The following is an 18,729-nucleotide window of genomic DNA, read 5'->3' as shown; positions in this document are numbered from 1 at the left end:
GGGGGAGACGTGCACGAACGGCGGCGCAAGGCGAGATGAGGGCTAGTCGAGGGCAAAGCGTGCGCATAGATTCGGGGACCACATTCGTGATTCAGCAACTTTCGAAGCTCCCCCCCCCCCCCTCGAACACGCTCGATGAAGACCAGATCCTGCCTTTGGGTCGCCCCCCTCAAATTTCTTACTCATACAGCCCAAGGCCGAGCCCACACTCACGCCCACACCCACACCCACGCCCACGCCCACGCCCACGCCCCAAGGTACACGTACCCTTCCCTGCCAACCCTCGCAATAATTTGCATATTCCTTTAGCCTTTTGTACTGTTACAAGCAAGAAAAAAAAAACACACTTTTGTGGAGAGCGAAACGATGGGAAAGCGAGTCGAAGGGTGGGGCGGAGGCGATTGAAAAAGTTCTTGCCGCCATACTTTCTCCATGCGATCGCAAGCGCAAGGGGCGCGGATGGCCTGTGAAGATACGAACGACGTGCTTGGCTCTCTTTTTTGCCAAGAAAAGAGTCCGGGCAATAGGCGTTGCCGTCAAGAGGGCATGTAGATAGCGTTGTGTCCAGCCGCTTCGTTTGCAGCTTGCTGTGCTATCGCAACCTGCTCTTCGTCTTGCTGCTCTTGTTGTTGCTCTTCAAGCGGCTCAAGTCCATCCTGTTGCTGTTGGCCCAGAGCGTCCTGAGCTAGGGCGTGCAAGCCTTGCTCATGATGATCTTGCATCTCGTGCTCGTGCCCTTGCAGATCGCCATGCTCGTCCAGAGCATACGCCTGCTCAGCATCCTCTTGCGCATACTCTTCTTGCTGCCCTTCGTACTCTGCCTGTCCGTGCTGCTCCACATTTTCTTCGTAAGCTTGTTGCTCCTGCACACCTTCCCCTTCCATCCCTTCTCCTTGCTCTTGCTCCCCTTCTCCTGCCTCTGGTACGCCCACTTGCGCTCCTGCTGCAGAAGCGAAAAAATTGGCAGCTTCCTCTTGCTGCTGCTGCTGAGCAGCCGCCGCCGCTGCCGCTTCCTCCTCCGTCATCTCCTCCACCATCACTTCTTGCTGCTCAGCAGCAGCAACATCATCGTACGCTTGTTCTTCTCCTTGCTGTACCTGTCCATCCTGCATTGTTTGATCTTGCACTTCCTGACCATCTTCCACCGCCTCTTGCGCCGCCTGCTGCTGCTGCTGCTGCTGCTCTTCATCCATCATGCTCTCATCCTGAACATCGCCCTTCTCGTAAGACTGGCTGGCATCCACCATGCTCTCATCTTGCGGCCGAGCCTCCGTCTCCCCCTCTGCCTGTGCCTGTGCTTGTTCCTGTTGCTCCTGACCGTCCACAAGGCTTTCGCCTCTAGCAGCAGATTCGGAGAATTCAAGAGGTGGAGGTTCAGGCACACTTCCCCCTAGCTTGACAATCTCGTTTCTAAGCAGCTCCAGCTCCGTTCGATCCCTATCTTGCACAGCCGCACCTTTTCGAATCATGTAGATGGCGTTGGACAAAATGTCTCCCTTGCTCGTTTTGGGACCTTTATCGTCTGGTAGGATCACCCTCAGCTCATCGAACAGCGTCTTCATATCCTTTCTTCTCTTTCTCTCCGCCAGCTTGTGGCTCACGCGCAATTCGGGCGATCGACTATATGGCGTCTCCTTCTTGTGAGGCACGGACAGGCTGCTGGCCTGCTTGCCACCCGACGGTGCTTGCTGCGCGTCTGCTTCTTGCGCAGCTTCTGGCTCGCCAGCCTGTACGCCATACTCTTGCTCTCCTCCGTCGCCTTCAGGAGCATTGATGGTGGGGACAGCGTCCCCATTGGACAAAACATCTCCTGCTGCGCCAAGATGAGGATGCGCTGTATTATTGTCGTGCTGTGCCTCTTCCTCGACATGCGGCTGCTCCTCTTCGTACACTATCGCGTCGTGGTCCTGGCCGTGCACTTGCACAGCGTCTCCTTCGCCCTCTGCCTCGATGACCTGCTCTTGATGCATCAACTCTCCATCCTGCCCCTCGTGCTCTTGTTGCAGCTCCACTTCTTGCTGTCCTTGCTCTTCGTAATGCGGCACCTGTTCGCCGTCCACCTCTCCCACTCCCAGCTCCTCTTGACCAGGTGCCAGCTCGTGTGCGACATCCTGGGCGTGATACTCCGGCTGCCCATCCTCCCCGGCTTCTTCTTGCCCCTGATCCTCTCCAGCCTCGGCATAGCCAAAAGTGTATGGGTCGAAAGGGTATCGCTCTGTCACGGCAACACAAACGAATAAAATAAATAAAGAAGTTGTGCTTGCTCAGCGTGGCAGATGCGACTATCGGGTGTGCGCGGTGCGGGCGAACGGGAAAGCACACTTACCGGCATCGCTCGCTTGCTGACCATCGGTCGTGCCATCGACTGCCCCTTCGAAAGGTTGCTGATGCTGCTGCTGATCAGCAGTCACAACGCCTTCCATGTTCGCTCGCCAAGGATACACCCAGTCTCAAAGGCGGGGGGCCTCGCACGTCCTCGCAACAGGCTGTGGTTGACAAGTTGCTACTCAGCAGCGCACGCAGAGAACAGAGAAGCCGAAGATAGCAGGGCGATTGCCACCAATCTATCACTCTCGGCAAAACACGCCCCCACTTTTGCAAAACAGAAATCCTCAAATCTGCTGACGAGAGCGCCCGCTCCTCGCGTATTTGCCTCCCTTTGCCTGCCTGTGAGTGATCAATCGCGACACAAGACGGGTCCTGCAAACAGTGTGCGCGATGGATGGTGCCCCTAAGACGCAAGATGTAGCGATGAAGATTAGGACTTGCTATTACTGCTTACGGACTCGTGACTGGCGATGGATCGAACCCAACGATGATTTCGTCAAGGCAGACGACCGACGACCAACGAGCCTACGTTGACGACGCGACGACGACGACGACGACGACGACGACGACGACGACAATGGCAGCGTCGGAGTGGAAGTGACGGAGTCGCAATGGTGCGATCCAAGTCGTGAGTTGCTCTACACACCCGTCGATCAGTCGTGAGTGTTGTTGCTACGCGTGCTTGTACGCGTCTGTTCTCGCGTAGCGGGGAGGGGGAGTTGGGATATGCTCGCGTGGCAAATGATTGAGTGGATATGCAGCGATGCTCGCGTGGCAATGGATGCGTGGGTGTGGGTGTGGTGGTCGAGCACCAGCAAGCCGAGCGAGGCAAATATCTGCCCTCGTGGCATCTCAGCCGCCCGCCCCGCTGCATGCATGCATGGCGCTCTATACTGCTGCAGAAGATACGCGTGGACTGCTGTCCCATCGCCATCGTCTATCCCGCCCTCTTTATACCGCATGCATGCGCGCACGCCGATGCGCGCGCACCGAACCCCGATGACAGCTAGGCGCTTGGAAACGGCTCGGCAAAAACATTCTCGAAGGATTTGCTCTCAACTAACCGCCGCCTGCTGGTGTTGCTCTCTTCTGCTTTGATCAAGACGCGTCGCGCAGGTTTGGGGGTGTCGTGTAAATACTTTGACTGAGCCAGAGTATGATGATGCGTCTGATGAGTCTTGAGTAGGGATTCACGATTGATCGACTCGATCATGCTGCTCCCGATCAGGCTCAGACGTTATATATGTCTCTGGAACACCCCTCGTACAGATACATGCCTTCTCAGTTGATCCATCCGTCTGCGATGTTTCTCCTCGATACAGTCACGGGCCCAGGCCGCTTGAGACTCACCACTGATGCCTAGCTCTGCCAGCATGTCAAGATCCAGACCAAGACCAATAGCCTGTGTGGGCATGGACTCACCACTATGCTGACTAGTGGTGCTTGGCTCGGTGGCTGGTACGGAGAAGCATGCTCAGCGGGGGACACGCAGATGACTGTGGACGCATAATCACTCGTTCGCTGCGGTCTTGCAGTCAAAATGGTCGATCACGAAGATGATGCCGGATTGGACAGCATTGCTGCTGCCGCTGCTGCCGCTGCTGCCGGGAAGCAAGATGAATCCCATGTTCAGTCCATTTATGCTGGTGCACACTTGACCCTTCACCTCGTTGAGATGAAGAATGAAATAGCAAGAGAGGACAGTGTTCGCGCAAGAAGATTGCAAGTGCGCAAATGCGTGGGTGAGGAAGCGCCGGATGGAATCTGGCCCTGCTTGATGTCCGACTTGCACTTGAAGTACGAGTCGCACGAGGCCGACACATTCAATGTGAATCGCAATGAAAGGCGTCCCGATCCGTCAACGCCTACATACAACCACTCTGCATCCCAAGCACAGTCGCATCCACATCCTTTGCCATCGCCCTCATCATCCGCACAGTTCAGCCCTCGGCATCGAGATCATACAGAACGGGCCGAGTTGGATGGGTCAATGCACGATAGAGCAAGCAATGCATCGACGTCTAGCGCTTCGGCGTCCTCAGCACCTTCGAACTCAGATTCGGAGGCGCGTTCAAGTTCAGAGTCGAGCGCAAGCCGTGAACACCGGGCGTTGGTGCGCTCCGTTCGAGCGCATCAGCTAGACAAGTACATCGCGCTGCAAGCCTCACCTGATGTGGAGAAGAGAATCACAGAGCGCATGAAGAACCCAACGCTCCGTCACAACATCGATCGTATCCGGAAATCGGTCAAGGAACAGGAGCGTGGGGTGAGGTATCTGAGAGGATGCATCGTCGAGTTGCTCAACTCTTTCGCAGCCACTTGCACATCTCATGACGATGGCATCTCTAGCAAGAGCTCATCAGGCGCTACTCTGATCAGGTGCGCACTAAGCCGCGATCGACTTGCCAACGTGAGTGCGTCGCACCGGTCGCACAGCCGCGCGCATCCCACATTGATCTTCGGATCGTCCTTGCTTCAACGTGACATGCGTCAGCACGGAAACTTGAAAGCGCCGAATCGGCACAAGCCCGATATCGTCCTTGTGAATCAAAACAAATCACAAAAGAGTGTTGCCTCTTGGCGGCAAATATGGGGTGTGTTCGTAGTCAGAAAGAACGCTTTGGATGATGGTCGCGAGGCATGCATGGGCCAGGTGGTCCGCCATGCAGTGAGTCTCATCGCAATGCAACCTCCGTCCGCGATCGAGCTGTTGAACTAATTGAGCTTCCCGACACTACAAAGCATTAGCTGCTGCTGCATCATCCGATGGCTCGTGTGGTGCACGTGGTCACCTGGTGCGGAGAGCGCGTACGCCTTTGGGCGTTCTTTGCGAATGCCTATGCGTTCAGCCGGCCGTATTCCATCTTGGAGGAAGGAGATTTGGTAGAGATCGGCAAAATCTTGCTCCTCTGCGTGCACGATCCACTCATCTTGCCGTTCTGGCATCCCTGCGGCCAGGATCTACTGCTCTTCCAAAGACCATGCGCGGAAGGCGAATCGCCGCCTCACAAAGGTCGCCTGCGCTTACACAAGAAGGCAGAAGCCCTGTCAGAAGTCATTAGACCTGATCTTGTGGGCTCCCGGACAGTCGTCACAATCTTTGCGCCCAGCGCGATCGACCTTGACTCGTCGGACCTGTCCACGGAGCAGGTAGAGGCTTTGCGATCGGAAGACAAGTGCTTGTTGATCAAAAGTTGCTGGCGCCCGCAAGAACTGATCGGCCACGAAACCCGCGCATGCTAGAGCTCATTCACGAGGGCAGAGCGAAAATGAAGAAAGATGGTAATGAGGCGTGGATGGACATAGATGCGCCGCTTGCACTAGGCGATATTCGCAATGCTCCTGCTTGGAGAACCTGGCCAGATCGTGATGACCACCGGACCATTTTGGAAACGTTCGGCATGATCCAGCAAACGGGAGTACCGCTTTGTGCAGCGACGAGCAATCGTGACAGGATTCGCATCTACGCGCAACTCACCAAACAGCTGGGCGCTTATGCGGAGCTGGGCCTTCACTACAGGGATTTGAACGTGGGCAATGTCTTAATGCAAGAAGAGCATGGGGATGGAAAACCTGGTCTTGTCCTTGTCGATCATGGCAATATGCGCCTGAGTCGACGTCTCTCCAGACCTTCGCCGGCTCAAAGTCTCGGCATGATGATGGTGCCGAGCACAGCGGATCGCTTTCTTGGAAACGATTGGCCGAAAGCGATGTGCGTTGTGCCAATCCGCGTTTCTTGCCTTGCTCAGCCCAGTTGTGCAGAGAAGCACAGGAACTGCTACGAATGAATGAAGATCTGGCATCGGCATCGGCATCGGCAGGGAAAAGTGCCGCCCACGAAACGGATTGGAGATCCATCTTGGAAGAGTTTGAAGATGAAGTGTACAAGTACCTTCATCGATACATCGACGATCTGGAATCGATGATGCATCATTGCATCTTCACAGTGAGTCATTCTTTCCTTGTCTCTTCTTTCTCCACCACCCTTTCCCAACTCGCGTATGGACTCACTTGCTCGTAGGCCGGCTGACTGACCATCTCTGAGACGTTCGCTTTCTCAAGCTACCACGACCTGCGAGAAGCCGAGACCCACAACACCGTTCTGTCATAGAAGAGACTCTCATTGACCAGTCGAAGAAACAAAAGGCTTGGAGCAAGAATCACAACTGGCGTACGGTAAGTCTGGGAAGCAGACATCTATCTCCTACTCGAGCTTCGCCTACAGCATTGTGCATAGGCAATTTCCCTATACTGACATTTACTCGACTTGCACGTTTCCCTTTCGCCTTAATGGCCCGAACATCTCCCTTGACCGTCCTGTTGCTCGGTCGCCGTGTCATGCCGTGCTATGCTTTGATGGCGCGGCATCAAGCTACTCTTGCGAGGCTGTCAGATCGACGACCCGGAGCTCAAAGCAACTCTGATTGAGGTGCAAAAGCTCATCCTGAATGCTCAAAATGACCTGAGAGAAAAGCAGCTACATTTACCGCATGGACGTGGGCATGGGCAGCGAGCAAGAGCAAACGTGAAGGATGCTCAAGACGAGCAAGATATGCTGCTTCCGGTGGAACGAGAATGCTTCAAACAAGTCGCGAATCGCTTTGCTCGCTACTTGCGAGAAGCGCATGCAGAAGTGAGTCGATGAGTAGCAACGTCTAGGCCATGGGCATGCGCAGACAGCCTTGCCGAAAGATTAAGACGAATTCGGCCCCCTTCCCTTCTTCTCCCTCTCTCCCTTCCTCTCGCTCTCGCGCGCAGGAGCTGAAACCTCTCGTACCCAGTCGTAGCAGCGCTTCCTGAACGGCTGAGCTACGTCTGCCACAGACCTGAATTCTCATCCCTCATCCCTCGCTTCCGCAAGATCCAAACGCCCAGACGCACGTACACATGTCCACACGAAGGAACTTGGCGAGATTGTGTAGCCCTTGCGCACCCGAACACTTACTGGCCATACCAACAGTGCGCCGATTCCCTCACATCGATGCTCTACTCCTCCTTTCCCCTGCGCCATACAACACGGTCAAAGCACTTCATAGGCTATGATCGAACGGTGGTCTGAGGTCGTCACCCCTATTTCACACACGTCCCAAAAGGCAAAGGCCATTGACATTGAGACGTGTCATGTTTCTTGCTCTGACGAGTCCGAGAATCTTGTCCGCAGTTGCCAATTCTGAACCTGGAGCACGCCCTTGATTCAGCCAGCAGCTACTTTCACTCGCTTGCTCCACTCGCGATACGACATTTTGATTCTCTCTCGGATCCCACGCGCGCAGGTATGTACAGTGGCGAGCAGCTGGGTCGCGTGGCTATCTATGCGTTTGCACCCCTTGACTGCGACTTGTTATGACGACGGTCTTGGACGTTGTGCCGGAATCCAAAATCCAAAGCTCGGATCGCAAAGGACGCTCTCTGGAATGACAGGCTATGCAGGGCCACACCAGCAGCAAGTTTGGCGGGGGTGGAGGAGAGGGAGGGGGGCAATCTTGAATCTGAGCGGGTTACGTGCGCACGGACCCTCTTTATATATGCATGTTCACGATTAGTATTATTGTTAGCATGCAAGGCGCGGCGAGATTTTGAATTCGCTCTCCGTTACATGCGCGCACTGCCCCACCTGCACCGCACAGGCATCAGTAGCTGTGACGTCGAGGGTCGCGAGTCAATCATGGATTCACATTCGTGAGTTTGTGACCCACCTTCACCACCACGAGACAAGCCTGGAGTTCGAAGATTCAATAGATCAGTCTTGACCATTCTGCTCCGCGCTCGACTCACACTCTCCACCAACGCGACTCTCGTAACTCTCAGCGAAGAGTGCATCGAACCCCATCAGCGCTCGCGAAGCTCGAACTCGACCCATTCTTCTTTGGTTCGCCCATCGACTGCGTTGTATATCATCGCGAGGAGCTCAAAGAGCGGGAGCAGGTGCATCGATTGACGGCAACGGTCAACCATCATCGCGCACCCAAGAGTACGCCTTTGTCTGCCCAGCATGGAGGCTGATCCAGCTCAGATCCGTTCGAATCTGCTCGGTGAGTTTGATCGAAATTTAGCCCGAAAGAGACTTTGCGTCATCTCTGCGCTCGCAGCAAAGCACGCGACATACGTCTCGTCTCGTCTGGGTCATCAGCCGGCAAGGTCGCTCACTCGACCTTCTCATCCATGCCCATGCCCTGACTCGCCGCGCCAGAATTGTCCAAGAACTTGTGGTCGCGCGATGTGGTGATGTTCAACTCCACCATCAATGCCCACTTTGCCTCTTCGGCGATCTACAAGGGGCACGGACTAGAGGTGGGTGGGCGTTGCGTCGCCGTCCGCTTAGCAAAGGCTGGATGCTGATTAGACTCCATGAATGCCGCGGAACCGTCATGCAGATAAGCGGGGCCAGCAACGTCAAGCACGCCGCATGGCTGCTCAATTCTTTAGACGCTGGGCCTGGCGCTCAAATCGACGTTGAAGATATCGTTTGGGACGAAGAGTGAGCGCGAAGCTGGAGTTGACAGGCCGCATATATGCTGATTCAGTCCTACGCCCCCCCCTGCCCAGCACTTCGACGGCAACGATCAAATCCACTCGCTTCTTGCGTCCTCGTCTCTTTCCGCTCTTTACTTTTGCCTTTGCGGTCCGCTCCCGCATCACACTGCACGCTGACGGAGCAGGCAAGAGGACTCAGGGCAAGTCGGGCTTGAACGCGATCAAGGATAGCGGATCTCTGTTGTACGTGACCAAGTGGGAGGATGATTGGCCCTTGGACGCTTTTGTACAAAAGCTGCCCGTCTTCGGATCAATGTGAGTGCAAGCGACCGACTATGCGTGTTTCCGATGACAAGCTCAAATTGGCTCAACCTTTCTCTTTGCGCCCTAGCGAGCGAACCATCTACACGCCCATCGTCACAGCCCTTGTGCTTTTGTTCTCCAATCTCCTGTTTGATCTCTACGCTCGTGGCGCTTCAGTATCTCGATCGGTGCTCAGGCCTACAGCCAAGGTGTACGCTCACGAAGCTCGATCCAGACTTCCTGCTGGTGTCACCAAGAACCTGGACCAAGGCTTCGACAGGGGTTCCGATCTGGCTAGCGGTTGGATCAAGAGCGCTTTGAATGTGACCGGAGCCGCTGCGAGACGGCCACTGAGAGCTTTGGAACGGGCAGCTCAGACCACTTCGAGGTGTGTAGAACGCCACCGAGGTGGGCGCCCATTAGTCATCGCGCACTGAGCTCCGCTTCCGCTTCCCTCCTCGCAGCATTGCAAATCTAATCAGTCCGATCGAATTGCCTACGCCTTTCATCTATGCATTGCCAAAAGAGAAGATCCCGCTCAGTGAGCCTGTGCCTGTAAGAGCGCAAGCGTCGCTTTCCGCCCAAGATAATTCAAGCATCCACCACAAATCCGAAGGCAAGCGATCGGTGGGAGGTCAGGAAGGAGAAAAGTTGAATGCTGCAAGTCCTACCAGATCTGTACGCGCCTTTCCGGATGACGCGTCTGTCGACAGCTCTTCTGGTAGAGACGCCGTCGTGCGCGTCGGAGCTACCGAGGATGCACCTGCCAGAGAAATCAACATTCCCAGTCGCATCAACAACGAAGCACCTCAAGAGGAAAAGATCATTTCACAGGACCCAGCCACGGCTAGTGGTTCCCCTGCTCAACACAGTGGCAAGTCCCTATTGGAGCGCATTGAGCCAGAGGAGATTGATAGGGCCGAAAAGGCGCAAAAGAAAGCCCAGAGTCAAAAGGGAAATGGCCGCAGGCAGGCTTCCAAAGAGAATATCAAGCAGCAGCCTTCAAACGAACAATTGAAGCCCAAAGTGTCGAAGGAGAACATCAAGAGGCAGCCGTCCAAAGAGAATCTGAAAAGACAAGCTTCGAAGGAGAATATGTCGAAGAAGAGCGTCAAGGCGAACGAAGCGTCTAGTCCCAGCGCTCACGCTCACGCACACGCGACCTCGACCCCTGCTATTCCTACTTCGACATCTGGTCAACATCTCGTGCCTCCGAGCGCAGAACCACAGAGATCTGGTACGCAGAGTAGAAGCGTCTCGTCGGATGAGGAGGAGGAGGACGAAGACGCGCACAGCACTGCTGGAACCCAGCACTCGGGCGAAGGATCTAAAGGAGAGCGCACGACGGGACCGGGTAGAGGTCGAGGCAAAGGCCGCGGCAACAGGCGCGGTAGGGCCAACAAAAAGAACAAAGGCGCCAAGACTGGAAATGGAGGGAAAGGAGGCGCACCCGGAACGTCCAACAGCGCTCCTGCCTCGTAGTGTGGTTCACGCCACCATCACATCGGACGTCGCAGTGCACGCGGGGCCGCATCAATGCGGCCCTCCAATCTCTTTCGCGTGATGGCAAAGCAGCAGAAGAGCACCACCTCAACATACGCATCCACTCCTCGCAGAAACCTTTTCATTCAACCCAAGAATGTAGCTTGTAGCCCATCGCCCCTTGGTCCGGAGAACGCTCACAGCCACGCTGCCAATGTACCACTCGCCGCATTGACCGCTCTCTCTCTCTCTCGACGAGACTGAAATTCAAATTCCATTGGCATCGCGAACGGACGCCTTGCTTTAAGACTCGTGACTTGCTGGGCACGCGCCGATTCCTAGCAGCCGCTTCGCCGTAGATCTCTAAGATGGACGAGCGAAGACTATCAAGCGACATCACTTTTCTATAGGGGTCCCCTGCCACGCGGGGCAAAGGCGGACAAAAGCGGGCAACGTCTTCAGAGACGCTTAGGTACTCATGATGAAGCTCTGATCGCCTTGATGTACGTCCGCATCTGGCGCTGCTGAGCTCGGCGTGCATTTGCGATACGATGATACGATTTGAAGCGGTCACCCGAAGAAATCGAGATTGGGTATCAACGTGACTGGCGCTGCGTCTAGGTTCGTTACATAGTGAGGGCGCTAGAGCACCATGGGCAAATGGACAGAGGCAGACTTGCGCGTCGTCGGGGCTGGTGTCGGAGTACGTTGAGGTGCGCCCAGAAAGTACGAGTCTAGAGGGAGGGGAGGTTAAGCGCAAAGCACGAAAAAAGCACTGCGAGTATCAGCATGTATACGCGAAGTGCAGCACCCTTTGAAGCCCAACCCACCCATGGCTCGAGCAAAGCGAGCGGCGTACTCTGGCGGAGGTCGAATGGTGACTGCATCCTTGTTGCCACCTCCTTTCAGAGCACGTTTCCCGCTCGACTCTAAGCTTTTCGCCAAGGTCCATGCGCCGATAATGTCGACAATCCTAGCTTGCAGGACAGGTCGCCGAGGTGCGCGCTCCGCTGCTCCCGCATCATCGGCGGAACCAGAGTCGGGACTGGGCTCAGTGACGCCCAAGAGCAAGGAATAGTCCATGATTTGCGTCTGCTGCAAAAAGTGCAAATCATTCGACACTGCTCGCATGAATAGTGCTTTTTGCTCTTCTGCAACATATGGCGCGCGATACACTATGGTGGTAGGGTAGAATGATGCCCAGTAAAGCAAGTCAGCGGGAACGCGAGATCGACCTCTCCTTCTCGTGATGCACTCACAGTCGACCCATTCTGCATCCCACAGCACAGGAGGACCATCGCCCTCCTCAAGCGGCGCGGCACCAGGCTTTACACGTCGGTCTCGGATTCCTTTGAGATCGAATCGCGCCGTCTGAGGCAAAACGTTGGGACGATGCAGCAGCAAAGTCAGAAGTTGCGGATCAGCTGCCATCCGCAGAAAGCTGCACTAACCTCCTTGCCTGTCCAGAGATTCTCAAGCACCATGATGTTCATCTTGAGGCGCGTCTCGCCACCGATCTGCTTGACCTTCAGACTGTAGACACCAGCTATCTTGACTAGCAAAGTCGGGCAGTCCTGAAGAGTAGATGCTCACATCTAAGCGTCGATCATCTGCACAAAAACACGAATCCACTCACATTGACAGCGGCGTTCATCATGTATCGCAGATATGCAGGCGCAAACTCTCTACGATGGTCACGATTTAGCTCGCAGCGATGGGCAAGGCGGAAAGCTTCGTTCCTACTCACAAGAACGCTTCCTTCTCGTCGACAGACCAGACGGTAAGAAGCTGCTTTGCGACGAAACGCTCATCTTTGGTCTTGAAGAACGCGGACTTGCTCTTGCCACCGCTGGCGTTCCAAGATGCGCAGCGCGCCAGGCTTTCAGCGAAATCGTTGTCGACGATGCCCCACTTGCGGCGCAATGTGGCAAAGTCTTGCGCAAACCAGCTGACGCACGACACCTGCGGATACAAACACGCGCTATTTGAACGTGACAGAAGACCCATCAGAGCAGATCATGATACTACTCACCTTGGTGTTGCCGTGGAACAAATTGTGTTTCACGTGTGGAGATTCCGCTTGATTGTGAGTATGCGAAGTCGAGCGAGGCGTTGCTGACAGCGCGTCTTCGTCAGCGCTCGTAGCCAATGAGGTCGAGAGCTCAGGTGGTACCTCGGTGGAGGGTGTTGGCGGTGCAAGAGAGTGGGAAGAAATGCGCGAGCCCGTAGCCCCTGCGGCTGACGTCTCCTGTTTGCCTGCTCGCAAGCTGCCCATTCCCCAGCTCGAGCCCAAAGAGGTGCTGCTTATATCCGGATCATTGCCAGCCAATTCGGTGAGCTCGGCAGTATCGCGAGAGAAGATGGAAGCGAGCGAATTTGGCCGCACAGAGAGCTGCGTGACGTGCGCACGAAAAGTGCTGTTGCCGCCTACGCTGCTCGAGCTAGCGATGGAGCCATCGTAAGCCCGAGGGTTCGCACCTTTGCGCATCCGACTCGTTGGAGGCGTAGACTGGACCTTGTCAAAAGCGTGTGGCGATAAGGGCGAAACACCAGGAGTTGCTAGATCGACATCGAGCGAGAGTCCGCTGAAGCTCGCGTCGGCATCATCTTCCAGCGGGTCTGTCCTGACATCCTTGTCGATGCCTGAGGCCTGGTCCAAGACCGGCACATGTTCCGCCGTTGGCGTCGTCGCTTGCGATTCGGAATGAGCTGAGATCGACGAGCCCACACGTCGCAGTGTCAGAGACAGGATAGACGCTTCTCGACCTCGGCGCTTGCGCTTCATATGAACTCGGACCGGCTCAGCCTGGTGAAAATCTTCGTCCACATCTGGATCCAGAGCAGACGATCCCGCGCTTCTGCGCGATGCATCAGTCGACGTGGAACCCGCGACGGATGGCACACCCGAGTTGGAGGAAAGTTGCGATCCGCCTCCTGGTATTACGCTAGTCCTCCAGTTGAGCACACGTTGATTGTGCTCAGGCGCAGGCTGTTGGGGCACTGCAGCACCCATCTCGCCCTTGTAGTCCCGAGAAGACAACGAGAATGCCACAATGCTTAGTGGCTCATCCTCCCGAATCAAATGCTTCGACCCTGGGAACGAGTGCACGCCTGGTTTGGCATACTCTGGGAGTTCAAAGTCCAAGGGGCCCAGCTGCTTGAGTTCAGTCTTAGTGAGATGCTTGGTCGTCCAGGCAGCTAGGCGATTCTTGGCCGACTTGGCGCGATCGTTGAAGGCCTTTCGAATGTCGTTGATCACGTTGGCTGCATAGGTGATCGTGATCTGTTTCAGGATGGGCACGCAACACCTCTCAATGGCACGACGTACTCACGATCAGTCTCTTTCAAAGCGTCGTAGAGCTCAAATTCTCGGTTGGTAAAGGTTTCGCCTAAACTCGCAAGAAGCTGCAAGGGGCCAGCAAGCTCCTCGTTGATGCTGCGTTCTGACAAGCTCTCCGAATCCATGGAAACACCGGTGAAAGATTTGCTGACGCTAGCAGGTTTGATCGTCTTTCCCATCTCATCCAGCTCACGCGCCACAAAGATGGTCTCGAGCTGCGAGATGCGAGCTTTGACGCTCGAAAAGAAATGCTGGATCTCTAGCCTTGTCTGCTTGACGATTGCAGCCGACTGCTTCGATGGCGAAACTTTGCTGTCCTGGCCCCGGGTGTGAGCCGATGAGTAGATCCTCGGACCTTCGATGGCCAGATCGTACAGCGCGACGGGCTGCGTACAAACCTTGACCAGCGCTCTACCCATTCGAAAAGCTCGGACCAGATCGTATCCATCTCCCGCGTCCGCATCGTGCGCAGTCGACTTCTTCAGGGCGGGATGGTAGAGCAGCGCTTCGAGATACTTGGCGAAAGACATGAGGTAGACTCCTTTCGGTACGAGCGTCGCTTTGCTCTGTTCACCCGTACCCGTCTCCACGTTCCACATCCAGAGCTTGTTCTTCTCCGCTACAATGGAAAGGCCTTGCGCATCGATCAAGTTACCTTTCATCTCAGCACAAAGCACTGCTGATTCTGCGGCAGCTACAGCGGCTCTTGCAGCATCATTGTTAGTGTGAAGCGCGGCGGCGACGACAGCTACATCTTGGTCTTCGCTAGAATCGCCTTGAGCGTGGTCAATTCCCTTGTGCTGAGTGCTGATCAGTGCAGAAGGCAAAAGGGATGCGACCACGCTGATCCGGTGGTCTCCGTGAATGTAGTGGATGGCCTGTGATGCAACCTGAGGCGCAGACTCGACAGCCGCGGCCTTGTTGCTCGCAGCCGAATGCAGGACCTTGGCTTCTTCCTCATTCACCTTGGCGCACATCTCTTCTATCAGTTGACCAAGAGGCACGTCTTTCGACCTTCCAGCTCGCGCATAGAAGCGCACCTCACCCCTGGCTACAATCACATCTTGTCCAGGTATACTTTTGACGTCCTTTGCGCTCGCGCTGGCAGCGGTGCTCGGAGTCGGAGGCAGAGAGGCACCACTGACGTTGCGCGCCGAGTTTGGTGTGGGCACACTCAAGGGGGGATTTGGAGTTGGCGCAGAGGGATCCTTGAGTTCCTCCACGTCTTCCTCATCGACGGCATCAGTAGCGCCATCTCCCGCGGCAAAGGCCAACAGAACAGCATTGCCTTCGACCAGAAAAGCTAATCGTTGCGCGCTGTGGAATGCCTCCACGAAGGACTGGTCGCCCATACTTCGGTCTCTCTTCTCGCGAGCCCACAGAGCTGCCACCTCTGGCGACGCGCTTAGGGGCGCAGGAGCCAGTGCGACGAGACTTCGTGCGTCTCCGCGAGCTTTGAGCGTGCTTTCCTTGTCCGGAACCGAAGAAATTTGCGGTCGCGTTGGATCTAGGGACGTAGTGCCTTCGCCTTTCGCAACCTCGGCCCCTGCTTGCTCAGCTTCGTCGCTCAGGTTTGACTGGCGCGAAAGACTGGAGCTGATGATGCGTCCCAACCTCCCGGCGCGGAAAGGGTTGGCAAGATCAAGGGAGGCCCGCGTAGCTCGAGAAGCTTGGCTTCCACTGATCCGTCGTTCATCCTTCGTCTTCGATCGGGGTAGGCCTACGCTCTCAGAGGTGATGCTTGCCCTTCTCGCTCCTGGTGCACTTTCGCTGACCTGGACGTCCATCGTGGAAGATCTTTCAAACTTGCCGCTCGATGCTTTGCGCACGTGCCGAGTTGGGGTCTCGTCGATGCTGGCGCGACCAGAGATTGGGGCGCGAAGCGCAGCACTCACAGCTCCTCCAACACCCCACAGTCCCCTTCCCCACCTGCGCGGTGTCTTGTTGTTCGACGTGGTCTCAGATGCTTCCGGCGATGTCGGAGCTTCTTCCTTCAGGGCGACAGCAGCATCAGACTGAGCACGTGCACGTTGTACAACCTTGCCGGATGAGTCTTGCGTATCTGCGTCTGTCCTCGTCGGTTCAGGCTGTGGTCTTGGTGCGCCAATGGCGGTCAGGAACGCCGATTCTAGGAGCATGCAGAGGCCGACGTAGACGAGCACTTCCAGCGCACGGCGAGCTACGGAGCCTTCCGCCTCGTCTTCGACACTGAGCACAAATGTTCCACCCACACGCGTGAGGTGCGGGTCGACAGCAGTCTTAGAGAGCGACAAGGAGTAGGAGGGTGTACCAAGTAGATGCTCGCCGTCGAATCTGTTCGGCTGCCACTCGACCAATTGCAGATTCTCCTCTGTTTTGTCTGGGTCCGACGACGCCGAGAGCGGCCACAGAGATGGGAAGCCGAGAGTTTTGGAAGCAGTGATGGTTCCCGTCCTCCTTCTAACATTCTTCGGGACGACCTGTATCCGGACGCCGATCTGGGCCACACAAGCTCTTGCAGCTTGATCGCACTTCGTACCCACCTGTTTCAGCCAAGCTTTGTTGGCTTTTTCGATGGCCTCCGTCTCGATTCTTGCCGCTTCCTCCCTCTCCGCCGCAGCTGCAGACGCTCTCGAAGACGTGGAGATTTGGCTGGACAAGCTGGTGATGCTTGGACGACGAGATGCCGCTTTTGAAGGTATTCGGGACGTTGCAGTCGCGTCTGCCTCTCGGGCAGCAGCGGCCATGGCAGCGCCAGCCGCGGCACTAAGTGAAGCCAAGTGCTCTCTTGCTTTGCTAGTGGATGCAGGGGCGGTCGAGGAAGGCCGGGATGGCGGCTGCAGTAGGGATCCTTCAGCCACAACATTGGTGCTTTCTGACGGGTCTGTGGCTGGTGGAAAGCTTTCATGCGCTTTGTCTAGACCCTCCAGGCTGCTTCCAGTGTTGAGCGACACTGTCGTCTTGGCTGCAGCCACTGTTGGCCCGCGGAGTAGTGCGGGTCCACCTGCCTTTTTGGCAGTGTCCTTGGTGGAACTAATACCGACTCCGGGCGTCGATTGCGTAGCAACAGAGTCCAAACTGTTGGTTGGCAATCCAGTCTCTGATTGTATGGCTGGCCCAGCTGCGTACATGCGCACAAGCCAGGCCGCATTCGCAAGCATGCGAACAGCAACGTCTCTCTTTCGCAAGCGCGCTTCTCCGTCGCTCCCGCTCGCTTCGTCTCCACCCAGTCTCAGGCTAGCCAGAAATTGCTCATTGAGAGCTTCAGATGTGATCGAAGAAGGATTGTAGGCCGAAGAGTTGCTCGTCACTCTAGTCGACGTCATTCCAGTCGTATTGACGTTCCCAGCACCTACTCCTATGAGACCCGCCCAGCCGAGACGGGCCCATCGGCTAGAAGCTTGCGCTTGAATGTTGCCTTCCTGACTCAGAGAATTTCTGAGTGAAGCTTCTGCTCTCCACTTCATCGCTGCAGTCCTTTGCAAGGCCTCCAGCGTGTCTGGAGCCGACAGGGTGACGCAGGCCTCCTTGACCGCTTTCGCCATTGCCAGACCCATCTCTGCATCCAGCTCATCTCCTGCTCCAGTGCCAGTGCTAGGGAACTCTTTGACGGTACCGGACGAAAGAGTCTCCGAAGCCTCGCTTCTTGATGTGCTGGCTTTGAGTGTCGCAGTCTTTGGCTCTGGGCTTGCACTGGGACCGGAATGCGGCTGACTGCCGCTGATGAAGTGAGAGACAAAGAGGTCCAAGTGCTCGGCGCTTTGAGCATCGAGCCCGGGTCCGCGCCCTGTGTCATGTTGATCGTGCCGAGAGTGCAGCTCTTTTGCGCCTTCATCTTGCATTTCGTGCTCCGGTAGGGAGCTCGGCGTCCACTCAAGAGCCCTCACGCCAGGCAAGCTTGGAATTACTGCACCATTCTTGTTACCTGAGCTGCCGCTGAGCCCGTCCTTACCATCTTCGTCACCAGCACCCGGAAGGCTGGGCAAAGGCTTACGAATCAGTCTTCTTCGTGTGGGTAAGCTGAGTTCGATGGGCCGAGGTCTGCTGCTTGAGGCTACGCTCCGCGCGCTAACGGAAGCGCTGGGAGAAGTGCTGATGGTGTTCGAGTCGGCATCTGCCAGGTCCGCCTCAGTTTCAGCATCTGTGGCAGTGTCTTTCTGATTTCTTTCCCTCGTAAGGCCGCTCGAAATTGGAGCAATGGCCTGTGAAGCTTTGGAGCTGCTGCCCAGTCGCTTAGCTGGAGTCGGCGTGGAAGGAGAGTCGAGCGAGTCGGACATCACGGCGCTAGATCGAGGGTTGGAAGGCGTTGCGGGTGAGCCTACACGCGCTTCGGAGAGCTTTGTGGCAGAGACAGGTCTTGAGGCCGAATAAGCGGCAGCGCCAGAAGCGGGCTTGCGCGATGGCACCGTCGGCGACATCGTGCGCACCTCGTGACTGTCCTCGCTCGAAACGCGATTCAAGGTCTATGCTGGCAGAGTCGAGCTCAGAAAGACCAATGACACTCAAGACTGAGCAGCGAGCCGCGTTGCGTCGCGCAGTGGCAGCGCACCTCGACGTGCGCAATGAGTGGGATGTTGGAGGGAGAGGATGAGGATGAGGATGAGGAGATGAAGCATCCAGATCGAGTATGACCCCCTGAAGAGCAACACAGCCGCCATGCATGCCATGCTGCTAAATTGGACCGGAGTTGTGAGTCTGAGTGTCGGACACGCGGGGGTGCCCCTCTCGTCGCGACTCTGCGCATGCAGCAGCAGCATGAAGCAAGGCAGAAGGCAGGCGCGCGTGCACACCGGCGGCGGTGCGCTGCACCTGGACCCTCAGAG

The 18,729-nt window shown here is 56.1% G+C and overlaps 8 protein-coding genes across 8 annotated transcripts; 5 read left to right on the top strand and 3 right to left on the bottom strand.

Annotated features, from left to right (window-relative positions):
• Position 1: 1 nt before the first annotated feature.
• On the top strand, positions 2 to 757 carry IE81DRAFT_233119 (hypothetical protein). The gene has a single exon (XM_025511143.1). It carries the CDS (start codon positions 36 to 38, stop codon positions 468 to 470), a length of 435 nt encoding a protein of 144 aa, XP_025367502.1. The 5' UTR covers positions 2 to 35; the 3' UTR covers positions 471 to 757.
• A 715-nt stretch (positions 758 to 1,472) lies between these two features.
• On the bottom strand, positions 1,473 to 1,697 carry IE81DRAFT_279486 (hypothetical protein; the record flags this gene model as incomplete). Its single annotated transcript, XM_025511494.1, has 1 exon — positions 1,473 to 1,697. A coding segment is annotated over one exon (225 nt), but the record flags the coding sequence as incomplete, so codon positions are not given.
• A 426-nt stretch (positions 1,698 to 2,123) lies between these two features.
• IE81DRAFT_233104 (hypothetical protein) lies at positions 2,124 to 2,780 on the top strand. The gene has a single exon (XM_025511142.1). The coding sequence runs from the start codon at positions 2,277 to 2,279 to the stop codon at positions 2,733 to 2,735; it is 459 nt and encodes a 152-aa protein (XP_025367500.1). The 5' UTR covers positions 2,124 to 2,276; the 3' UTR covers positions 2,736 to 2,780.
• Positions 2,781 to 3,705: 925 nt separating this feature from the next.
• On the top strand, positions 3,706 to 5,327 carry IE81DRAFT_233041 (hypothetical protein). The gene is made up of 3 exons (XM_025511140.1): positions 3,706 to 4,738; positions 4,823 to 4,996; positions 5,071 to 5,327. The coding sequence occupies exons 1-3, from the start codon at positions 3,869 to 3,871 to the stop codon at positions 5,074 to 5,076; spliced, it is 1,050 nt and encodes a 349-aa protein (XP_025367499.1). The 5' UTR covers positions 3,706 to 3,868; the 3' UTR covers positions 5,077 to 5,327.
• A 515-nt stretch (positions 5,328 to 5,842) lies between these two features.
• On the top strand, positions 5,843 to 7,381 carry IE81DRAFT_233060 (hypothetical protein). Its single transcript, XM_025511141.1, has 4 exons — positions 5,843 to 6,274; positions 6,391 to 6,504; positions 6,701 to 6,961; positions 7,087 to 7,381. The coding sequence occupies exons 1-4, from the start codon at positions 6,113 to 6,115 to the stop codon at positions 7,126 to 7,128; spliced, it is 579 nt and encodes a 192-aa protein (XP_025367498.1). The 5' UTR covers positions 5,843 to 6,112; the 3' UTR covers positions 7,129 to 7,381.
• An 818-nt stretch (positions 7,382 to 8,199) lies between these two features.
• IE81DRAFT_232979 (hypothetical protein) lies at positions 8,200 to 10,658 on the top strand. The gene is made up of 6 exons (XM_025511138.1): positions 8,200 to 8,360; positions 8,519 to 8,619; positions 8,703 to 8,806; positions 8,875 to 9,117; positions 9,194 to 9,493; positions 9,570 to 10,658. The coding sequence occupies exons 1-6, from the start codon at positions 8,321 to 8,323 to the stop codon at positions 10,585 to 10,587; spliced, it is 1,806 nt and encodes a 601-aa protein (XP_025367497.1). The 5' UTR covers positions 8,200 to 8,320; the 3' UTR covers positions 10,588 to 10,658.
• On the bottom strand, positions 10,659 to 11,910 carry IE81DRAFT_232986 (hypothetical protein). The gene is made up of 3 exons (XM_025511139.1): positions 11,847 to 11,910; positions 11,418 to 11,762; positions 10,659 to 11,321 (listed from the first exon to the last, which is right to left on the bottom strand). The coding sequence occupies exons 2-3, from the start codon at positions 11,537 to 11,539 to the stop codon at positions 10,730 to 10,732; spliced, it is 714 nt and encodes a 237-aa protein (XP_025367496.1). The 5' UTR covers positions 11,540 to 11,762; positions 11,847 to 11,910; the 3' UTR covers positions 10,659 to 10,729.
• IE81DRAFT_325689 (hypothetical protein) lies at positions 11,907 to 18,486 on the bottom strand. Its single transcript, XM_025514599.1, has 5 exons — positions 13,920 to 18,486; positions 12,620 to 13,851; positions 12,335 to 12,549; positions 12,224 to 12,272; positions 11,907 to 12,161 (listed from the first exon to the last, which is right to left on the bottom strand). The coding sequence occupies exons 1-5, from the start codon at positions 18,322 to 18,324 to the stop codon at positions 11,994 to 11,996; spliced, it is 6,069 nt and encodes a 2,022-aa protein (XP_025367495.1). The 5' UTR covers positions 18,325 to 18,486; the 3' UTR covers positions 11,907 to 11,993.
• Between the last annotated feature and the right edge of the window lie 243 nt (positions 18,487 to 18,729).

Source organism: Ceraceosorus guamensis (assembly GCF_003144195.1).
Source record: "Ceraceosorus guamensis strain MCA 4658 unplaced genomic scaffold IE81scaffold_71, whole genome shotgun sequence".
NCBI classification, from domain to species: Eukaryota; Fungi; Basidiomycota; class Exobasidiomycetes; order Ceraceosorales; family Ceraceosoraceae; genus Ceraceosorus; species Ceraceosorus guamensis.
The sequence above is the reverse complement of the archived record's forward strand: the minus strand, read 5'-3'. Positions and strand labels throughout refer to the sequence as shown.